Below are 16,891 nucleotides of genomic sequence, written 5' to 3'. Positions count from 1 at the left end.
TTTAATTATAGAGCATGATATGATAAACCCGGGCATTTGCTTACATACTGTTTGGAGAATATCATGTCATTTATTTCTTTAGAGTGAACTCTGTCCTAATTTTTAAAACCATATTTCATTTTAAAGAATGTAGATGAGTGACTCTACATGACAAGTTATTTATTCTTCACTGATTACAATATTCCTCTTTTGCTCTTAACTATCTGAGAGTATCAATCCCCACCTCACTTCACCCCCAATCCCTGGAGATATAGTATGTTGTCAGATAAAATCACTATCTTGTGGATGATCCTTAAGGACATTTTTTTTTTCTATATGAGCCTTAAAAGCTTTTCCTCCATTTTTTAAAAAAAATTATTATTATTAATAGAAGGACAGAAGAAAAGAAGAAACACACTTCATGAATTCAAAAAGTCAGCAAAGACTACTCTAATTAAAGAAGACCCATTACTGAAGATAAAAACAAAAAAAATGAACACTGCAGACCAATGTGCCAATAGATGTATTAGGAATAAAGGACTTCCATTCACTTGCAAGTAAGTTGCTTCATTTTGTTCTTAGGATAACTTTCCAAATACAGCATCTACTAATTATCATCATGGTTCCCCCCACTTTTTGGATTCATGTAATTTGCCCTTAAAAGTATAAGCTTGACTTGGGTTTTCACTCATTATAACAGGAGACGTTGCTCCCAGTTGATGGAAATGTGAGTAAGGGAGAGCACATAAACTGATACCATTTAGAATCCACAGTGCCTCTGGTTATGGAATTTGTGTTTTCTCATCTTATGAATAGTTGAACTTTAGAAACTAAAATTCAACTAGATTGCCTTTTATCCAACATTTTAAAGTATTCTATTCAGAGTAAACATTTATTTTTTCTTGCAAGAGGAGTGGAGGAATTTTCAGAATATAAGTTGGGCAAGAGCCAGAATTTACTGCAAGTTACGTCATTGTCTTAAGGGATTGAAATAAAAGGTGTTGAGAGAATTAGATTAAAAGACTAGAGGGATTGGTGTCAGCAGCAAAGGCTATTCAAAAACAGTTAGGGGATAGTGATGATGAAGTTTTAGGTGAAAAGTGATGGGGCAATTCAAAGAGGTATGAAGAGATTCCAAAGGCGACTTTTCTTATCTTTTGAAATTCCCTGCCTAACCTCACAGGGAAGAACTCCTTCCTACTTTGCCAGTGAGCCCAAGGATAAAACTCGGGAGTTTCGGGCCATGAAGGAGACAATTGCATCTGAATAATTTTCTGAGTTGCCAGAAGAAAATGCATTTCCCCATTCTTCCCCATAAACATCCCAGCCTCTCACTTACTTGACACCCCTTTATTCCCTATCTCATTCTATTTTGACAGGATTGCATGTGGTATCTTGTCAATTTTGAATTCTATTCATGATCACATTTGGGCAGTGTCATGTCCCATGAATACAGATTTTAGTAAAGTCGAGGCAAGTGACCCTACTTTCATCTTGCCTTTTTTTTTTTTTTTTTAGATAAATGAGTGTTTGGCGCCTGAGGGAAAGAGTATGGTCAGAGAAGGTCCTCGACAGATGTAGGAAGAGAGACTGTCTCCTTTCTATTCATTTATAACTCCTCTGGAAGTATTTTTCTTGCCAAACTGCCACTTTCTGGGAGAGATTTCCTGGCAAGGGGAGTGGAGAATTGACTTTGCATGTATATTCCTGTGATAATTCTGTTTCTTTCCCTGACTTTCCTGCCTTGGGATTGTATAAAATGAATTAGAGAAAACTACTCTCAATCAGTGTCATAGCTGTGTAGATCTACAGTGATGTTCTTTTTGCAATTGAGGAGGTTAGATTTATTGTATTTTCCCCTCACAGGCTTGGGAAGGTGAGTCGAAGGAAATGGGAGAAGTTCATCTCATTATTGATTTTTAACTCTGAATCTGAAAACACACTTTCCTGAATCCACAAGTAAGGAAGGCATTGTGACCTCCCGATTTTCACATTTTTCACGCCTTATCTCTAGTAAACAAAAGAAAAACTTTTCCCTTTGTTTTATTCAAGAGGAACTAAAATGATTTTGCTGCATTAAAGAACACATGTGACCTGATTAAAAATCTTTACATATCCCAAATATGAGGTTTCATACTTTCCTACTATATTCTGGTTGAGTTATATTTAGTCTTCAAATTTATGGCAACCTGTGCAGAAAACCACATGTATAAAACCTTTGTACAGCCAAAGTTCCTCTGCCCAGAAATGTGTCATCCTTCTCACTTGTCTATCCCAAATATACATATGTGTTTGTAATCACTAAATATATTAGTTATTCAGAACTCAATGGGCATACTGTGATACTCTGAAATTAGACTCTTAATGATTTAAAGGATTTTTTTTGCAGGCTTGTTATATGGACTAGAATCACTGAAAAGCAATGGCAAATATGCAAAAATGCTTAGAAAATACCAGTAATACTTTATGAAAGCATCCGTGATTCAACAGGTGCAGGGTGGAACATTCTCAAACACTACCTCCTCTTGAGAAGTTATCAACAATATTGATTTTACAGAGATTGAAGTTCTTTTTTTGCTGGGTAGGAAAGATGACCAGAATGCCTGATTCTAAGCTCCTCGGAAAATTGCTATCCATGACTTGACTCAAGAGAAGAAAATATGAGGCTTTCTTCCTCCATCCATGATTGAGTAACTGGTATTGGGATTGCCTTTCTGACATATATAACGAGAAAACTAGACAAAAAAAATCTACATGTATGAAAACCTAAATCTACATGTATGAAAGGAATATGATAATTAAAATAAGGATAAGATAAAGACTCTTAAAGTCAAACTTAAAACAAGATGCTACTCTAGAATCTGACTGTTTGGATCCATTCTATTTGGAGGCATAAAATGAGACAAGGAAACACTTTTCTGAGAGAATATGGCATTAAATGGAATGAGAGAAAAGGGTGAATGGAGACAGCAAGCTGGAAATTCTGATACCCACTTTTTGGATGCAATCACCTGTGTATTCACAGAGGCAAATCTTGCATGTTCCTGATGGGACTCATGAGTCACCTCCAAGGCATTCTCATGTCAAAGCAATATTATTAATTGATGAGTAGTTATATGTGTGGTTTGATTTTGTTTTTTATATATAATTTTTAATTTATTTATTTTTGAGAGACAGAGCACAAGTGGGGGAGGGGCAGAGAGAGAATGAGACACAGAATCCGAAGCAGATTCCAGGATCTGAGCTGTCACCAGAGAGCCCGATGTGGGGCTTGAACTCACAAACCGTGAAATCATGACCTGAGCCGAAGTCCGACACTTAACCGACTGAGCCACCCAGGCGCCCCATGATTTTATTTTTTAATGTGACCTTAAGTGGCAAGTTATTGATTCTGTAACTTTAAAATTTGTAGTTAGGTTTTTGTTTAGTTTATATGAGCTCTTTATCTAATTACTATGTGTTCAAAGTCATTTAACATGCCCCTCACCAAGGTGCTGTAATAGAGTAATAGGGAATTTAACATGTATTGCATAAGCCTACAATCTGCCAGATCAAAATTCAAGTCTATCATTAGCCAATTCTCTCGTAAGTTATTCTGCCACCACTGCAAAGATATACTTTCATGATTTGCCCTTAATTACTCTTTCAGCTGTAAGAAGTTCTTGTAGGTAGATACTTCAACATATCTTTAAGCACAATGTTTATGAATATAATTTTTGGGGTATTTTGGACATAGAATAAATAAAAATAGAGATAATAGATAAAGTGTTTCAAATAATTTTATAACATATTTTACATGTTTCATAAAAGTTATTTCCCCTTATTTAAATATTTTAAAAGTTGGCAAATTGCTAAGAAATAAATGGCTAATTTGGGATATCTAAAATTATAAGAAAACTATATGTTCTCAAAACATTATATGGATTAGAAGTGAAAAATCCTTATTCTTAGAAATGCTATGTTTCTTTTAATTGGATACTTGTACATGATGACATTGTGATTAGCATGAACATAGTGAGAAAGAGTTTTAGTACCATTTCTTAAAGGAAGGTAACAGGTCAGAATTCCAACTTCATTTTCTACATTGTAAGACATGGTAGCATTTAATATGTTGAAAATTTTATCGTGCTCTTTACTAAGCTCAGTTAAAGGCTTTGTCTACTTCTCATTTTACTTTAGAAAGACTTTTTTTAGTCAACAACAAAATCCAATATAATTAGCTGTAGGAATGGTAATTGTAGGAGTGACACATTTTAGTAATTTTCTTCAAGACGATCTATCAAAAGCATATGTTATGGGTTCTTAATAGATTTCTTAAATTAAAAATTCCTAAGTTAGCAAATCTATTTAGGAAACATTGACTTACATAAACAGCTATCCTAATAACAAGATTTTCATAGCTTTAATAAGCTTCCATGCTTTATAACTCACCAAGAAGTTCTAGAATATGCAAAATTTCCAAACATTTGATTTCAGATCCCTTTTGCTAGTAGAATCTCCTGGATGGTGATTTGTCTAATGCATTTTAGGAAATGTCACTTTAGAATGTACTTTACACAACTACAAACTTTGGAAACTAATCACGATATTTCAAATATAATCATTAGTATATAACTATAAACAAAATCTTCCAACTTGTTGTGTACTTACAAAAAAAAAAGTCTTCAGAAGTAACCCAAGCAGTTGTGTTATATATTGATTTGGCTTGTTTAAGTCTTAATTTGTCTAAACATCATTTAGAATAACATGAGAACATCTGTCTCAAAAATAAATAAACGTTAAAAAAATTAAAAAAAAAAAAAGAATAACATGAGAACATTCCAAACAGTATTCTGATATTTAAATGTACATGTATGAAAACTTAATTTTGTTCTTTCTTTGGCCATCAAAATGGTAGGTCCAAAAATCACTCATATTTTTATATGCATATGTAATCATATATCTTTTTATATTGCCCTCCTTGGCTAAACCATGTGCCCATTCTTTAAAAACTTTATAAATAGTAGTATTCCTTCTTTTCATTTAGATATTTTTTTCAGGGCCTTTGTTTTTGATAAAGCAAGGAAACGATGCCTCTGGTTCCCTTTCAATAGCATGACAAGTGGAGTGAAAAAAGAGTTTGGTCATGAATTCGATCTCTATGAAAACAAAGGTAACTAGTTTCTCCCTAAATGTTTCATAACAAAATAAAGTATAAAATATGTGTAATTTCCTGCTACAGTGCTCTTTCCTGCTGATTTTTTATCATATGCTAGATCTGTTATGCAGTCAATTCTTCCATTAAGACAGATACTAGTGTCTTGACTCTTTTAAATATAGTATTTTAAAAAGAACACTCCCTAAACATTCCATAATTATATTGGCCCCCTCCCTCTTTGTTTATTTCTAGGAGCATCTCCTAGAACTGATATTCCCCATGTTCATTTTAGAAAGTGCCACCTTAAGTTAATAGTTTAAAATATAGTACATTTTGAGCTTATTTTATAGTATTTTAAATTCTAACAACTTTGAATAACTGATGTTATAGTGATGATTGCTGATAATAAAATGTGGAGATTTTGAAACATTAATTGTGACTTTTCCTAATTATATACTTTATAAATCTTTAAAATAATTAAGATGATATTATTTGTTAATGTGTCTATTTTGTTCACTTGATATTGTATTCACAGGTTATTTACTTTGATCCAAAGCAGAATTATATCAATGAAATAACTGGAAAGTGTTATATAAATATGAATTTTACCAAATAAATTTCTTATCACACAAATTAATAATTATGGATTGTATTTATAATAATAGTACTTAATCAAGTTTAACGTTTTCCTAAATCATACTGTGCCATTTAATTTGAGTATTTGGTAATATACAGAGATACTTCCTTGTTACAAAGGTAGATGTTTAAATTAAATTAAAATTAATTTATGGTAGAAAATAAGATGACCTAAAAAAAAGAAAATTAGATGATCTATATACCCAGTAATTCTGTAAATCCTAAACATAACTCATAATGTAGTATAAGACCATTTTTTAATCTTCTAGGTTGCTAACAAGTGTATATGCTGGTATTTGATAGGAATATATGGCTTGTGTCAAATTAATTGCTCTACACTTTTGCAGCACTAAAGTTAGCAAAAATTTAGAAAATAATAATGAACGTAATATAACTATCACTCAGACATACACACACACATATACAAAACTTACACAATTTTACTGAGATAAAAACAAGTCAGTTATTTTATTAACTTAAAGTAACTCTTTGAATTGAATAAAATTTGCAAATTACTTAATTTTTATTTTTAATATTTTCTTAAAATGGTCTGTATATTTGAGCAAATCATTCTGCCAAATTAAATTTGTCTGACCAGTTGAGTATACAGGCTAATCTCCACTAAGAACATGGACTGATCTCTGCTATTTTCCAGAAATATACTCACAAAATTAAAACTCCAAAGTAGTCTTTTTTTTTTTTAAGTACTATAAACATTAGGCCAGAAATGTCAGTATGATTTGAGATAATTTATAAACATTAATTACCTAAAGATTTGGATGGAATTCTTTTTTTTCTTTTTAAATATATACAGAGTATGCTACACATAGTTATAAAACTTTTCTCTGCTTTCCTCTGATAGACTACATTAGAAACTGCATCATTGGCAAAGGAGGTAGCTACAAGGGAACAGTATCTATCACTAAGAGTGGCATCAAATGCCAGCCTTGGAATTCTATGATACCACATGAACACAGGTAAGAACAGCATGAAGAAAAGAGGGGAGAGCCTTTCTTTTTTATATGTGTGCTAGCAATCTCATGTTAGTACTTCAGAATAATCTACGGTTCTATAATAATTTACCCAACTTTACTGAATTGCATCAAGCCAAGGGTTATGTGAATTCATGACTGATATCCAAAGATGACTAAATTTGCCATTAAGTATGGCCTAACAGTATCTCACCTCAAAACCTCATCTTATACATCTTGGTATTTGTGAAGAAGTAATGAAAATGTGATTTAAAGAAAACACATATATTCCCCCCGCCTCTCTTCGCCTTCTAGAAGGTACAGCACTCTGCAGCTCAAGTGGAGCCTTTCACTGTGATATAAATAGGCAGCGGATCAGATTCTGACCTGATCCTGGGGGCTGACTGTTCTTTAACCGTGGTGGTACACAACCTTGGTTGCACACTAAAACCAACTGCTATGAGCCTTGAACAAACCCCGCCACCCAGGCATCAACACACACCAATTAAATCAGAATCTTTTAGGGAAATAATCCAGGCACTGGTATTTTTTTTTTTTTTAAAGCACAGCCAAAATTGAGAACCTCTGCTAATAACTCATGTCACAGATTGACCAGCTTTCCCATTTCACCTATTGCCTAATAACTGGAGAAAACTTCTCATTCCGTGGAAATTAAATGTCTACACTTCAGAGAAGTGTGTTCGTTATAACAGATGAATGCTATTTAAAGATGAGTAAACACAGCATCCAGAGGCTCATTAGTCTGAGAGTTTTAATCATCATGGAGGAGAAACATAGATTTCTAATACCCACTAAGGAACTAAATATAGCCACAGTTTGTCAAGACTTATTTCACAAATAATTTTAACAGGAACTGAAGTAGTTTAAAACAATTCTCCTCTCTGGTTATTAAATGCATTGCAAGATTTAGTGTACTAGGAGCAAGTATCTTGCTGAGCAGTTTATCTTGTTTATCTCATTTAATATCCCAAGAACCACATAGTGAGTAGTTTTATTAATTCTATTTTATATATGGTGAAACTGAAGAAGAAAGGGCTTCAGTAACTTTTCAAGGTCATGAACAACTAGTAAGTGTGATGGCCAGAATCTTGAGCTCAGCCAGTGTCACTGTGTAGCCTGTGTTTTTAACATGAAACAGGGCACAAAACACCGAGCAGTAGGTCACATGCTGTGATCTGCTTTTGCAATAGTGGTGGTGACTTTGCCTTGATTAAATCGCTTTTTATTCTATTTCTTTCATTTTTGAGGGGCATAATTATGCAACATGATTTTATTTCTGTAAACAGAGATGAGTTAATTGGCCCACATAGAAAGAAAAGAAGTTAGTTGCTCTATGCTGGGATCAAACCTGTGATCCGGCCTAATTAACACCAGCTAGTAAGTGGCCAAGCTGATCAGTTTACAGAGTCTCAATAGCAGAAAACAACTAATTTTTCCCAAATTAGTTACTTATGATAATAGACAAATACCTCTGAAATACAGCATTATGCTTATATTACAAAGCAGATATATATATATATATAGATATATATATATATATAGATACACATAATTGTTTTGTTCTCTCATGAGGATTTGCATGGTGTCTCTCCCATGATACTATATGAAGAAAACATTTTATTTAAATACAAGATCTAAGTTTTTCATGAACAAAAGAATAGCATTTGAAATCAATCCTACCCTAGTTGAGTGCACTGGCCTGACCCAGTAGAGGTCTTATTTCAACCCAAATTCTCTATGATTGTGATTCTCTGCTAGAAGAGTAAATGTGAAATAGATCTCCCTGGGAACTGGCTTCTCGGTCCAATCAGCTATTTTACCAACAAACATTTCCTTGTGATATAGTGGTTTAGGGCTGAGAAGATCTTGCTTTTAACCAAATCTTTTTTTTTTTTTTCGTATTCAACAGTAACAATTTTCATCAATTAGCAGCTTATTGGAATATCTGCATGAGAGCTTAACACTTTTAAGTTAAGTGTTACCTACAGATTAACTTTATGGGAAATGGAAAAAGGTATATATATATATATATATATATATATATATATATATATATATATATATATCTGTTTGGAGGAGTGATTTATTGTTGACTCTAGATTGAAATATTTTTCAAGTGGATTAATGGGAAGATGATGATAGATGATTAAATTAGTATAGGAGCTTAGCCAGAAAATCAGGTGACTTGATATCTACATCTACATCCTTCATTGGCCACCAGCATTCATTAATGAAGCAGATGATGGACTAGATCAAGTTTCCTATGAATGCAGTTTATATTAAAAGAAAAGAAAAGGTGGCTAGCACTCAGAAGATCTAATTTATATTTCAAAGTATATTTGGATATAACTCAGTTTTAAATATTTCTTTACTCTCTCTCTTAAAGCCTTGTTAACAAGGAAAAAAACCACGAATAGTATATATGTGAATAAAAGTTTATTACAGAGCCTATTGACTGGGTTTGTATGTAATAGGTTCTCATAAACATTTGTTGAATGAACACATAAAAGTGAAAAGAGCAGGGCTGGCTTCATCCCTTGATCGAGTCTAGGATGCTAAAGAAAAGCAGGCTATCCCTCAGGACACAAAAGAAAACCAGCTAATCTGGGTAAAAAGCCTTATTACACCAAAGAATGAAAGAAGAGATGGCCAGACTGTTCTTTCCTCTGCATGTCCTAAAGAGGAATTTCATACGGAAAGCAATGTATCTTTCCTTTTCAGTTTTCTTTTATAAACTCCAGTGAGAAAACTTTATTCATATTTCTGCCATGTTTAGTTTTGATTTCTACTTTTTCTCTCTTCCTTACTTGTATTTTTACGACTAAAGCATTGACTGACTCGTTCACTACTTTTTCACAGCTTCTCTTTAGCTTTACAAATCCAGAGGAAAGGTATATGTGTGTGTTTGTGTGTGTGTGTGTGTGTGTGTGTAAAACAAATACTTTAGAGAAGTCTAAAGATTGTAGACTACTTTACTAATTATTCTATTACTTCCCCTGAATTACTACTCTATTTTTTAATGAAATAGAGCTATAGGAACATTTTCTTAGGTAAATTTAGGCATTACTTTATGAAAAAAAAATGTGAAGTAAAGGTTAGTTTTGATTCTATCAGAAAAATGAGTATTTTGTTATATTTACTATGAAAAGTTGAAAAACTGGCAAAAAAAAAAAGAAAATTTCAGGCAATGGAATAAACAAAAGGTATCTTAAGTTATTCTGGAATAAAAGGGCTGAAGAAAAAAAAGGACTTCTCTTTCCTTTGAAAATTAAATACCATTAGGAATTGTGAAATCATGATGAGCTTTAATTGTATTATAATTTTTGTCAATCATATGGCCTAATGTCTAATTTTTGTTTCCCCATATTTAAAATGCTAGTGTAGTATGAATATAATAAACTTTATCCAAAGACATTTCGGATTTTGTAGTAATAAGAGTTTCCTTGAAAATGTTTGGTTAGTATTAAGTCTCTTAGAATAGATTTTTTCTTTTTGACCAATATTTTATGTTTTCTGAAGACTTAACTATGGTGTATTTCATGTCCAAATGAAAGAATTTCATTGCAAAATATTGCTTGGTACCCAATGAACATCCATATATATTTTATGTCACATAATAACAAAAAAATGATGATTCCTAAATAAGTTTCAGTGGGTACGAGACACATTTGAATGGTTTTTACTTAGAGACTAAAGTCCTTTTACTTCACTCTAATTTAAACACCATTTAGAATTCAAGAATCAGTGAGAGTAGAAATAAAGCTTTATAGCAACAAATGAACCGGATATTGAAAATGTAACCAGATTTTCAAAGCAGTGTTTAGGGTTATTCACAGATGTATATTCTTCCTTACTTGTGATTTTTTTACGTGCAATCTAGCAGATGAAAGCATCATGAGGCCAATGCCGCAAGAAGTACTAAACAATAAAAGAGGCTTTGGATTCTTCTGATATTGTGTTGAAATACTTTATGCTAATAAGAAAACGATAACTAGGGTATTAGACATTTCAAATGAAGGTGATGCATTATAGTCTCTGCACGCAATGGCAAACTATTAGGAACTAAATCTGGAAGCATCAAACCCCATAGTGCAAATTAGTCAAATTTTTGAAGGGAATAAATAATTCTGTTTTTCACTATGACAAGGTAAAGACTACTAAGCAGAGTGAGCTTAACAATAAGTAGAATTTACTGAATGTTGATTACCCGGTCATCTCTTTGAACTTCTCAAAACATATAACATATAAAGTGTAAGATGTGATGAAGTTAGGGTTATGCTCCGGGTACAGGTTTGCTAACACAGTCTGAGAGAGGCTAAATTACCTGCTGAGGTCTCCAGTTGGGAAAAGAGAGAACTGAAATTTGAATCCAGGTTTAATTTGATTCTAGACCCTTTGTGTTACTTCATCAACCTGTTTCTCAACTGTGCAGAAAAAAAGGGGGGCTATTCTTTATAAGAAAAGCAATAAACAAACAAATAATTATCTCGGATAAACGTTGTAAGAGTGAGATTTCAAGGCCTTCTGCAGTGTTTCTTCCATTCTCTCCTAGGGGCCTTGCTCAAGTGGAGCTTTGAAATTGTGGTTCAGAAAACTTCAGTTAGGTTCTAGAATGATTGGCTCTTAGCAAATCCAGAGATGAGTCATTGTTAATGGTGTTGAATGTAGGAATTCAGTCAGGTGAGTATTTATAAAATTTAAGTATTTTAAGAATGGATGAAAATGAACTTGAGTTAATATATATGGAAGTCTGAGCTAGAATGATTTCTGTACTTCAGGAAAAACATACCCACTAATTAGTAAAATTAATAGGCCAAAAATAAAGTTGCATGCTCTTATACTGTAATGATTATCATTTTAAAACTAGCTTTTTGCCTTCGAGCTATCGGGGTAAAGACCTACAGGAAAACTACTGTCGAAATCCTCGAGGGGAAGAAGGGGGACCTTGGTGTTTCACAAGCAATCCAGAGGTACGCTACGAAGTCTGTGACATTCCTCAGTGTTCAGAAGGTAAATGAACCTGAATGCCGTGTGGGGCACTCTGCTCCCGCTTTCTGTAGAACTGCATCTCACATTAAAGGTTAACAGAAACGAATTAAACCATAATAAATATGTTGTTCATTCAAATGCAACTAAAGATAATTATCTGAGCATTTTTACTTGACGTCTTAAAAACTGATTATCATCAGATTAATGCAAAAGGGTTTGAGTTTGAATTTCAACAGAGCCTGAGGCATCCCTCTGGGGAGGGTAAAAGCTTGGGCTTCCTCATCTACTGTCTTGAGTTCACATACCTCAAAATCTGCTCCCATACACCACCTGAAAGGAACCCAGTGAAGCTTAGTTCTTTAAGAGTAAGGCTAATTCCATCCATCTAGCACCTGTTTCTGCAGAAATTTTGTCAAACCTACTCTGAAGTGGTGTGGCAAGAGTACATGAACCCAGAAGAGAATATGGGAAGGGGTCGCTGAAAGTTCAATACCCCCCCCCCCCCGTGTGCCTTTTGGTGAGAAGCAAATCTGACACAGAGACTGACACTAAACACCACTGAGAATAGCATCTGAAGAGATCAAAGCAGTAGTAGCTCCCCAGCTGTCTTGAAGGCAGGCACCCTAAGTCCACGCCTGTTTTCACCTCCTCTCGCAGCATAATGGGGCACTGTCCCCACTCTTGCACTGGAAAACTGCATGCCTGACAAGAAGGAAGAGTAACCACTTCAGCATTGGATGTGGTTTCATTTTTCTTAGTTACCTGGCTACTGAATAGCTGGCTTTTTAGTTTTGTCAGAAACTAAGCTTCTAAAAATCCAAAGGAAACACGGATTAAGTTCTGAGAGAAGTTTAGTAGGATTTCGACGTACTCGGGGGTAGGGGGCTGCTGGAATGCTGTCCAACTTTTATAGTATCTGTTTGTTATTAACCACATTTTTTTGGAACTATTTTTCCATATATCCATTTAATACCAGGTTGATATTTATCACATAAAAAAGGCCATTGTTAGCTTAATTGTCACGGAGAAGGTGAATTTGTTTTCTGTTGTTAGTTAATTTAAAATTCTTGACTTCATGTGCTTAGAGCCAGTTCCATCTGTGTTTGTAAATTCTTACTTTCCATTCCGTATCATATTCTGTTCACTATAACTTCTTCATTGTTTTCTTCTCTTTTAAAAATAATAAACTGATCTGTGATAACGTTATGCACAAGTCTGTTTTGTATGAGTAAATCTGTAATTAATATTTGTTTTAAATTTACACATGGAAGAAAAACCCTTGCTCTTTTGGGAACTCTCCAATATCACAGTTTTCTGAGGTTGAAAGTCAATTGCAAGGAGTTTTGTTCATTTTTTTTTTTTTTTTGACCTGAGAAAGTGTTTTCAAGGGAACGTAACTTGGTCCAACTTTAAATAGCTTAATTAGCATTTATGTTACCTGTCTAGTTCATGTGGGAATGAGATTTCTCAGCCCTGGTTTATAACAACCTTCATCAAAATACACTGGCATAGATCTGGACTGATAGACAACGTAGAAAAAATGTGCTAGAAAAGAAGTAATTGGAAAAATCCTGTTTCCAGTTATCCTCATCACATTAGAATGTTCATCTCTATTATCCTTTAATAATCTGAGGTCACTACACCTCCCTTAGAAAAGGGCATTGCTCATTACTATTAATTGCACATGATGCTGTTGGTCACCGTGGCATTAAAGGTTGCAGATATGCTTTTTCTGGAAGCAATTAGAAATATGACAGTATTAGAATAGCCCTCTTATGAGTGAACAAACACCTACCTGCCCTATAGGCTAAACATATCTCAGGGAGTGTGAATTGAGCTGTGATATTTAAATTCACACTATACTGAATAATCCTTTAGCAGGATTTTACTGAAGAAGATCTAAAATAAAAAGCACTGTCAATAATTAATAGGAAAAAAAAACCCAGCTGTTTATAACATGGATAATACAAAATATACAAAATAATGTAAGTGTATTTTTTGAGATTTTTGTAACCATATTTAACTGTTGACTAAATAATCTTCTGAAATGCATCTGAATGTTTGGCTCATAAAAGAAATATACCTGGTATCCAATGATTAATGTTATTTTTAAAAATTTAATCTTTGAAATATATTAAGCATTCCTAAAGAAAACAAGTACTTTTATCACACTTAGAACAATTATGTAAAGAAAATAGCATTAATATTATAACTCAAATACTGTAAAAAACTGAGGTATCTAAAATCCAATTTCTTGCTTTAACATTAGCTTCAGTTATTGAAACAGATGTCTTTTTTAATGACTGTCAAATAGTCAAGTAAATATATTTTATTAAATCATAATCATTATTTTTAATGCCTTACACTTAAAATCTCAAATACTTCTGCTATAACTTTATGTGTACAATTTCATATTCTGTGGAGAAAGATCCTTAAAAACAAAGATTTAAATGAAACAATTATTTATAAATGTGGCTTTGTGAAACGATCCATGTTTCAAACATTCAGCTTTGCTGAAGTAAGCACCGGCACGGATTCTCAAAATAGTTGTTTCAGTTTTAGTCTGTAGAGTCTGTAAACTCAGATCACTTGTAGTTTTATGACTGAGAAAAACAGAACACAATAGGTTTTGAGTAAGTTGGTTAGTATGATGAGAGAGATACTAAATTAATCTTATTTATATTACAATCCATGTGCAGTTAATATGGTTTTCTACTTTCATTTAGGCCAGAAATATATTTAAGAAAATCATTCTAGTTATGAATAGGAACATTTATTTAGTTTGAGTTTATGTCATCTAGGACAGCATTTTGCTTTTGTTTTCTGTTTTTAAGCGATAAACTTGCTAGAACGGTTGAACAGTACACTGGCAAAAACAGAGCCCAAAGGAAATAGATCAAGAGGGCCAATCCTCACCTTCTGCAGTGTTGTATAGATCATAACTTCCACCTACCTCCCTGAGGAGATGGACTTGATCTCCATCCCTACTGCTTGACTTTGAGCTTGGACAACTTAGAAGTTTCTTAGAATACTGGAAGTTTGAAAAGTGACTATGAGTTTAAAATTTGGCTTTCTTGAGGTACTTTTTATAAGTAACCTGATGGTTTGATGCAGTAGTAAAACAACAAACTTTTCAGCCTGGGTAAGATGGCCAATCTACCTGCTTTCCTTCTCTCCATCCTCCAATAGGTGACAATACAACAGGGGCAACCTATTGTAAGCAAGAAGGCAGAGGGTAATGAAGATAATGCTATAAAAGCCAGGGAGATCGACTTTCTAAAATTATTGCTATGAGTCTTTCTTAAGAGTATGACCAATTAGAACACATAGGAAACAAAAGCATGGGACAAAAAGATAATTAGGAAGAATGGAATGAACACTGAACTGTGGGTCAGAAGACCAGTGTTCCAGGCACAGGTTTGACATTTTCTGTTTTAGGTAAGTCCCTTAAAAATGGTTTGAGCCTTGTTTTCCTCATTGCAAGGATCAAATGATGTCTTATATGTTAAAAGTACTGAGTACTCAAAGAACTTGTAACTATAATATATTTACCATCCCAGTTCTATCACAGAACACATTTAATTCCCACCCCATCAATGACTTTCATTGCCTACCAAAACCTAATGTTATTCTTGCTAACTTTTATTATTTTAAAAAAATAGCTCCATAGGTTTGTGACTGAATCCATAACTCTCTCTTCACTTTGCTATAAATGTAACATAGTAAATTTATGTTTCTGTACCATTTTATGTTATTTTGCTCCATAATGGCCTATCCAAATCTCATCCATCCTTCAGTCTCCAAGTAAAATCTGTTCTCTCCTAAAAAGCCATTGCCACAAAACACTTAAGACTTTTCGAATAGAATGTATTATCCACACACTTGCTACTTACTATGACCTACAAGGACCAGAATCATCAGCATCCCCTGAGAGCTATTGATTGATGCCTCAATTCTGATCTTCTGAATCAGAACTTGCTCTATAACAGGATCTCACAGTGACTTTTATGTACAGTAAGGTTTGGAGAAGCACTGATCTACTACACTCATTCTGTAGAGTGGTCATCTTATAGAATCACCTGTTTAATTTGTGTAACTATTTTTCCTTATGAAAATTAAAAATCCTAAAGTCCAGGAAAAATGTTTTATAATAATCCCCACAATACAGCTTCATAGAAAATAATTATATGTACTCTCATTAGAAAGTGATATACTCTCATCAACTGCATCTGCTAAAGAATACATTATAGATATATTCTGATTCCTGAGTACTATACAAGGATAGAAATTGTACATGTAGATACTTATTTCTTATGTGTGACCATAGTATTATGTTTACTTTTTCATTAAGTACAAAGGAGCAAAGAATGATAAATGCCACATCGTTTTCTGTGAAGATATCACTCTTGGCATTCTTTTGAAAAGGGGAACTAAATAAGTCAGTGGCCCATTCGAATGAAAGCTGAGATGTGTCTGGGGAATACTGGAATCACACGAGAGGAAGCTGAATTGGTCCCTTGTCGTCATTCATAGATTAAGCTACATTAAAAGAAGTAGATGGATCAAGCCAAAAGGCCTCATGTTCTAGAAAGTTAATCTAATGTCCTATTAGATTATACAAATCAAAGGTACAGAAGTGATTATTCAAATATTATATCCCAAATTATTACAGATACTCATTAGGCTATATACCAGTGGATAAAGCTAAACATCCGTATCTTTTCCCTGCTTTGGCTAAAGTTAGATGATCAGTAGTCACAAGATACAAATGATGTGTTCGGGGAAGTTTGCCGGATTCGTAAGAAAGCCAACCAATGATTTATTCCACAGGATGCCTGCTGTGCTACAAATCAACCTGTCCATTTGAGAAGTCTCGTTTTCAGCTAGCTGATGTGATTCAGAGTTTTCAGTGTGACATAAGAGGCGAGCCAGAAGAGAACTATTAATTAACCTCACAGAATCATCAGTAGGGTCCTGCATAATTACATGAGCTTATACATTATAAAAACACTGAGTACAAGGAGTTCAATATCAGGTCATCTTGTAGCCTAGGCTAGTTAAGAATGTAAGCCTGCCCAGGTATTTGACATGGTTATTCAGTAACAGAAAGAAGCCATCATTTGTTCTTTTAAAATAACCCCATTCTTTGAATAGTACC

At 33.6% G+C, this 16,891-nt stretch overlaps 1 protein-coding gene across 2 annotated transcripts in view; it reads left to right on the top strand.

Moving 5' to 3' along the window:
* Positions 1-16,891, top strand: part of HGF (hepatocyte growth factor) — an 80,420-nt gene that overhangs the window by 7,366 nt on the left and 56,163 nt on the right. Inside the window, exons 3-6 of one of the 2 annotated variants that reach the window (XM_007076781.3) lie at positions 371-536; positions 5,019-5,131; positions 6,615-6,729; positions 11,627-11,754. In XM_007076781.3, the coding sequence (XP_007076843.2) occupies positions 371-536; positions 5,019-5,131; positions 6,615-6,729; positions 11,627-11,754 (522 nt within the window). Of the gene's footprint in view, positions 1-370; positions 537-5,018; positions 5,132-6,614; positions 6,730-11,611; positions 11,755-16,891 lie in introns of both variants that reach the window. The other variant, XM_007076780.3, reaches the window with a different exon arrangement.

Source organism: Panthera tigris, chromosome A2 (genome assembly GCF_018350195.1).
Source record: "Panthera tigris isolate Pti1 chromosome A2, P.tigris_Pti1_mat1.1, whole genome shotgun sequence".
NCBI classification, from domain to species: domain Eukaryota; kingdom Metazoa; phylum Chordata; class Mammalia; order Carnivora; family Felidae; genus Panthera; species Panthera tigris.
This window is presented reverse-complemented; position numbering and strand designations above follow the sequence as displayed.